Source organism: Rattus norvegicus, chromosome 14, assembly GCF_021556685.1.
Source record: "Rattus norvegicus strain SHRSP/BbbUtx chromosome 14, alternate assembly SHRSP_T2T, whole genome shotgun sequence".
Taxonomy (NCBI): domain Eukaryota; kingdom Metazoa; phylum Chordata; class Mammalia; order Rodentia; family Muridae; genus Rattus; species Rattus norvegicus.
The window spans coordinates 8,899,636-8,906,775 of record NC_141547.1 but is presented as its reverse complement, the minus strand read 5'-3'; the positions used below and the strand labels follow the sequence as shown (position 1 = coordinate 8,906,775).

General features: G+C 44.1%; 1 protein-coding gene across 1 annotated transcript in view; it reads right to left on the bottom strand.

Annotated features, from left to right (window-relative positions):
- Window positions 1–3,307: 3,307 nt before the first annotated feature.
- Window positions 3,308–7,140, bottom strand: part of Hpse (heparanase) — a 40,453-nt gene continuing 36,620 nt past the window's right edge. Inside the window, 1 exon segment of the mRNA NM_022605.1 lies at window positions 3,308–4,928. Coding sequence (NP_072127.1) covers window positions 4,769–4,928 — 160 coding nt within the window. The 3' untranslated portion in view covers window positions 3,308–4,768.

The following is a 7,140-nucleotide window of genomic DNA, read 5'->3' as shown; positions in this document are numbered from 1 at the left end:
CACACGTGCACGCTATTTCCTTTTGCCTGGAGTTCCTATTACAATATTTAAAATTGCAAAAAGTCATTGTGAATGCTTCCCATTTTAGAGGGAAAGGATGATAAAGCTATTTTTTAAATTTGCTTTATTTTTTTATTTGAAATTGTTTTTTTAAAGTCCATCAACTTTTTGATTCTCAAACCCGTTTCAATCAACTTGCCCAGCAGTGGTAGTGGAATGTTATCAAAGGCAGAAGAGGGAAGACTAGCCGGTGTCCAAAGAATTGTTATTAGCAGGAAGCAGGGGCTCAGGACCCACAGCTCTCTGCCCTGTTCTGTTAACCCTGCAGAAGGTTAATAGCAACCTTTTTGGTTTTGTGACATGATGTTCATGACTTTCCATGGGATACACACACACACACACACACACACACACACACACACACACAAACAAACACACATTTACTCTTATTCCATGTATCTAGTTATTCTGTGTGTGTGTAGGTTGAGAACCACAAGAGTGAAATGAATCACTGGAGCAGTAAGATAAGGTGTGTGCAGATTAAAATCTAACAGGTGTGTGAGCTTTAAAGTCTCACTAACGAGGCAGACAAGCATTTCCTCTAAGGAATCTTAAGGAAACTTCAATGCTATTACATTTAATATTCAGTACAGTAATGTAACTGAGCACTGGGCTTCATGCAGCCATGTAATTTGTATTGCGTATGCCTCTTATTGCACATGCCTCTAAACTACTTTGACCCACCCTTCCTTCCTTCCTTCCTTCCTTCCTTCCTTCCTTCCCTCCCTCCCTCCCTCCCTCCCCTCTTCCTTTTTCCTTTTTGTTTCTTTTTTTGAGGCCAGGTTGGGCTTTGTAGCTCTGGTTGGCTAGGAACTCTCTATGTAGACCAGGCTAACCTCAAACTCAGAGATCTGCCTGTTCCAAGTGCTGTGATTAAAGAAAGGCATATGTCAGGGCTGGGGATTTAGCTCAGTGGTAGAACGCTTACCTAGGAAGCACAAGGCCCTGGGTTCGGTCCCCAGCTCCAAAAAAAAGAACCAAAAAAAAAAAAAAAAGAAAAAGAAAGGCATATGTCACTATGCCCAGCTTCCTTAATGATTTTAAAACAATTTTCATCTGGGTGTAATGATGCATGTATGTGTAAGTGTACGTGTGTCCATGAGTATGTCTACATGTGTGTAAGTGTGTGTCCATGTGAGAGTGTGTCCATGTATGTGCATGTGTCCACATGTATGTGTGACCATGTGTGTGTGCCTGTGTCTATTGTGTGCATGTGTCCATGTGTGTGAGTGTGTCCACATGTGTGTGCATGTGTTCATATATGAGTGTGTGTGACCATGTGTGTGGGAAGTCACATACATGGATCCCAGGGATTGAACTCAGATTATCAGTCTTGGTGACAAGCACCTTTACACAATGAGCAATGTCTAACAAAATAGTAAAGTAAATTCACAAATATTTTTAAATAGGTAACATACATCAACACAGAACCACACCTCTTACTTTATAGGGAATATGAGTTTATTCTGAGCCACATGAGTGACTGTGGCTCAAGAACCGGGTTTCAGATTATCCCCAAACAATGTTCCAATGTAGAAATAATAATAATGTACACCCAAAGGAAGGAATAAATCCTGTGGTGTTTAGTTTGGGGTTGGTAGACTAAGTGAATACATTGAAAGGTTTCAAGTGATGTTGGGAGGATGCTAGTTCAGAGACAGAGGTTAGCAATGAATGATTGGTAAGGGAACAAAAGATAGTCCAAGGTAATTTTGGTTCTGGGTCCATAACATTCCAGCTCTGCACAATCGTGAAGTTCTAATTAATAAGCTGGATAGAATCTACAACATAACTCTAGCTTTTTTAAAAATAAGAATTTAAATTTACACAGGCAATATCTTCTCAGGTTCTGAATATCATATTTTTTGAACATTCAAAATCAAAATACCTCAATCTATTTTTTGTTATTTGTGTGTGGGGTGGGGGAGGCGCACGTGCCACCCTGCATGTGTGGAGAAGGTCAGCTCTTTGTGGGGTCAGTTCTCTCCATGAAACGTTACACAGGTCCCAGGGATGGAACTTAGGTTGCCCGTAAGGCGAGCTATTTTATGTCATTAGAAAGATATCTGTGATGGTATGACAATCACAGGCAGTGCAAAAATGGTTAAGATCCCGTGTCCACTTGTAAGCTTCACATGAGATGGGATGAAAGTGGCTGAAATAGCTTGTGAGTGTCAGGGAAGGTTCTGTGGAAAGAGTCAAGCAATGTTAAGTCACTTGGATGCTGCGAGGAGGTGTTGAAGTTAATGTCTGAATGGACCTTCTAAACTCGGACATTTGTGAGAATTGGGCTAGAGCAGCCAGAGGGAAAGCACACACATAAGAGTGGGAAGGAGGGGTTGGGGATTTAGCTCAGTGGTAGAGTGCTTGCCTAGCAAGTGCAAGGCCCTGGGTTCGGTCCCCAGCTCTGACAAAAAGAAAAGAAGAAAAAAAAAAGAGTGGGAAGGAAAAAAGGGCACAGGCACACGCTGCTCAGATCTCCTTGTGTGCAGAGAGAACAGAATGGACGAGGTGTCTAAGGTTAAGGTCCATGAAACGCAGGTGCCAGTTACTGAAGGACCTAATGGCCCTATAAGGAATGGGAAGCCACGTGGGTGGTTCAAACAGGGCATGGAGAATGGATGGCTTAGTGTTTAAGAGCAGTTAACTGCTGTTGCAAAAGACCCGAGTTCAGTTCCCAGCATGACTCGCAATCATTTATAACTCCAACTCGAAGGGGAGGTGATGCGTTTGCCCTCTGAGGGCTCGTGCACCCATGTTCACCCACGTGCACCAGCCTCTACCCGCCCCCCCCCCCCAGTTGAAATAATAAAAAATAAATCTTGAAGGAGTTAGAAGCAAAGTCAGGGTGAATGAACAACTCAGATGTTGCTATAGTCATACAAGTGAAAAATTAGGCATTGAGTTTATTCCGTGGAAGGGGGACGAGGAAAATAGATAAGTCAAGATGTTGTGACTGAGGTAGGAAATTATATTTATGCCTGATTGTTCCTCTTCTGCAGACTCAGCACTCTGATGCTGGGGAGGATAAACACATACAGGTAGGAGGTTTACAGAAAATGGTGAAGGAACAAGAAGCCTCATTCAGTCAGTCATTCGTTCATTCTGAGGTGGTGAGGATCAAACACAGGGCCTTTTGTCTGTGCTAGGCTAACATTTTTTCCAGTGAGCCACAGCTCTGACCCATCAAAACTGGACTTTCAAATGTAAGATCCTGTAAACTTTAGATTTATTAGAACACCACAAATCGAGGCTATAAAATTAGTTTATTTCGAATGTGAAAATATAAAACCTACTTGCATAAAAATTGAAAATATCTAGGCATACAAACTTTACGTTCTAGCTTCATCGGCATGCTAAATTCACTCGAGATAATATTCATAGCAGGCACAAACATATAGAATTGCGATCCTTAATATTAAAATCCCGGGGTGGGGGGGAGAATTACACTTTGTTGCTTGATCAAAAGCACAGACCGAAAGCAAATGTCTAGGGCTGTGGACTCCACCAAACCTCTCTTCCCCAAAGGAGTACTGTGTGAAGACAGTTATGGGCATTGAGAATGACCACAGACCTATTCCTAGCCAGTAAGACTTGAGACTTGAGGAAAGGCTTGCTGGGAGAGCCTCCAAGAAAGAGCTCTTCAGGTCTGTGAAGAAACCACTCATCTCTTCCTCTGCTCACTGCCAGATCTCAATGGATCTGTAGACCAGTTGCAGCCATCACATGACCAGGCCCAGAAGGGAGCCAGCACTACAGACAGCAGGACAGAGAGGGAGAAAGAAGGTAGACTCCTGATGATGACGTGTCCTGCTGATGTGCCCAGCTGTCAGGCTCTACCTCACTTCAACAACTTATGTGGGGTTACAAATGTCCTCATTAAAGATTTCTGTTACTCACAGGCCAAAGCTTTCCCAGCAAAGCAAGAACTACAGGTGTAGAAACCATAAACCCCAATGATGGCATGTCAGGTGTTCCCGGAAACAGCTCCCTAGCAACCAACCATCTCCTTTACAGTCATTTCCCTTCCCTCTCAACTGTGACGGTCTCTTGCTTTTGTTTAGTATTACTCCACCCAGCCACCTGTCCTTTCACAGACTCAAGAAGAACGAAGAGAGGCACAGGGGCTGTTTCTCTGTTTTAGTTCCTCTCAGGGTGAGCAGTTGTCTTCTTACAGCCAGTGTGGCGTTAAGGCAATGGGCCTTTCCCCCATTGGAGCTACAGAGAGGCTACTGGAGGTCGTATTTGACAATCTTCCTAACAAAATAATAACAATAAAATAAAAACAAAGTTTGTTGTTTTTTTTTTTTTTAAATCAGGACATATCCTTCACTTATTTGCCTCTTGGTCATATTGGAGGCATTTGTATTCATTTTTAATAACCCTCAAAATAGTGCATGCAAAGTGCTAAGCGTCATTTGCCACATGGTGCCATTAACTGTCACCACCTGCAGTGGTCTACTTAGAGAACACCGCACTGGATGTTAACACTGAAGCGCGTGCCCCGCCCTCCCGAGGCTCTGGATCCAGCGTTGAAGCTTGCCCCGCCCTCCCGAGGCTCTGGATCCAGCACTGGAGCATGCCCCGCCCTCCCGAGGCTCTGGAGCTTGCTAAGGAGTCCGCTCCCTACCGCTGGGGTTTTGCTTTATTCTTATGAATGACACCCCTGACCGCTTTCGTCTCAGGGGTACTGTAATGCCTTTTATTTTCATATACAAGCTGCGATTTTGGCATTTCTTATGACAAAAAACCCATAGGAAAAGGCGGGCACGCTTAGTGAGCTTCCTGCGGGGAGAGGTTTTTCTGTTAGAGCTGGCAGGGTCTGCTCATCGACCATCTTCAGGGTTTGACCGTTCAGTTGGACGGATCTACAGGAAGGAAAGACACGCTTGAGTTAGGCAGGTTGCGCATGCATGGTGGCTCCTACCAAACCTGTGAGATCCTTTTAGACCATCAAGGGGGATTTTTGTGGCCGCTTGGATTCTATAATTCGTGTTTCAGCGGGAGGTGAGCTTAGGTGTTTGACAGAGACAAACTTAAAACGGCAGTGGGAGAGGATGTAACTGCACTAGCCGAGAGTATGTGTGGCCTTTTACGGAAACGTGCACAGATCCGGTACCTATTTTATCCTGTTTTTTGAAACAGCATTGCACACTGTAGCTCAGGCTGGAACCCAGGCTAGTCTCAGACTTCTAGCAGTCTTCCCAAGTCCACTGTACTCAAGGACTTCATTTCTTTGTTTGTTTGTTTGTTTGTTTGTTTCTTTCTTTCTTTCTTTTGTTATTGCTAAAAACTGACGAGATGAGTTACTTTTATGCCATCTATGGAATTCACGTGTTACATGTACAACACTCATCACAGTGCCTGTACACAGTAAGCATTGTGAAAATATTACGTATCACCACTTTTCATACAAATGAGCGCACCAGGCCAGGCCTGTGATCCTAGCTCTCAGGGGCTGGGGTCAGGAGTTCAAAGTCAGCTCAGAATAAACAGCATATTCATGGGTGCAGGAGACCCCATTGCAAAAACCCCTAAAACGAAGCTAAACCTAAGGGAAGTAACCTATTCCCCATCCTCCTTGTAACATCTTGACATTTTTATTCTGCCTTTCTAAGCATATAAACACGTTTTACATGAACAAAAATGGTGTGTTTTGCATACCTTCTTAAAACTGTTTTTCATTTAATACAGCCTAATGTTTATCCACATCTTACAGTATTCATCCACCGCGTCGGTTTGACGGACACACAGAGTTCTATGAGTTCATCAGTGCTTTACTTAATCCTCTACTTTGAGATATTTTATTTCCAAGTATCCTGGGTTTTTCTTTCTTTTCTTTCTTTCGACAGGGTCTCTCTATGCAGACCTAGCTGACCTGGAATTCACTATGTAGCCTAGGCTGGCTCCTAACCTATGGTCCAACCTCCTCCTGTTTCTGCCTCTCGGGCACTGACTGGGATTACAGGTGTGCACTATGATGAGAGCCTGGCTTGTATTGTTTGCTCTTCAGGCGGTTTTTTATCTCATTTCTTGCCTAAGGCTGGATCTCACTATGTAGCTTGGGCTGTCCTAGAACTCATTTTGTAGATGAAACTGGCTTTGAACTCACGGAGATCTGCCTCTCTCTGCCTCCTATGCGGTAGGATTAAAGGTGTGCACCACCAGTCACACCTCCCATCCTTACTGGGATCAGTGGGTAAAAAGAAACCAGCTTCCACCTTTGTTAGCCTTTGTTAGATGCTCAACTCTGAGACCCGCAGCTCAGGACCTATGAACAACATGCCCTGATTGTGCCAGGCTGCCAAGTCTATAGCAAGGTCCGCAGGCCTTTGCTTCGTTTTTACACATATCTCACATCAAACTATAGATGAGGCGGGGAGGTTAGGAAGCCACAAGCAAAAATGGGTCTTGAAAAGTTTCTCTGCATGGTGGTAGTTAAGAGAGCGCAGCACCAATTGAAGGACTCTTTTGGCAAGGCCTATCTAAGTCCGAGCGTCGATTTGAGAGCTTCTGTACAAATCTGATTCCTGTGAATTAATAGTGCTGTGTAAGACACGAAGGCAGAGAGGTCCCATCTACTCAGGCTGAGGCGTTTAATCTGCTGCACTTACAAATGTGTTGTGAGGATGCGTGTTTAAGCTGTTCAGCATTGAGGAGGGGGGTTCTCTGAGGGAAGTAACTTCTTGTGTGTTTTGAAGACAGTTACCTTGTTTTGTTTTTTTTAGCTTTTTTGTTATTTTTGTTTTTATTTTATTTTTATTTTTTTTTTCCCCGGAGCTGAGGACCGAACCCAGGGCTAGGCAAGCGCTCTACCACTGAGCTAAATCAAAACGGGAGGAAGAGGAGAAAAGTCTGTTAAGCTGCCCGTGAGATGCGGGCTCAGGGAATTATTCACCAGTAGATTTGGCAGAGCAGAGGATCCCCAGGCAATTCCTGCCGGACCTAACAGCCCGGATCTGATTTCCCAGAGCCACAAGGTGGGAGCACAGAGCTGACCTCCACATGCTATCCTTTGACCCTTGCGCTCAGGAATACACACACCACATGTATTTAGAAACAATCCAAGGGACTTATCAG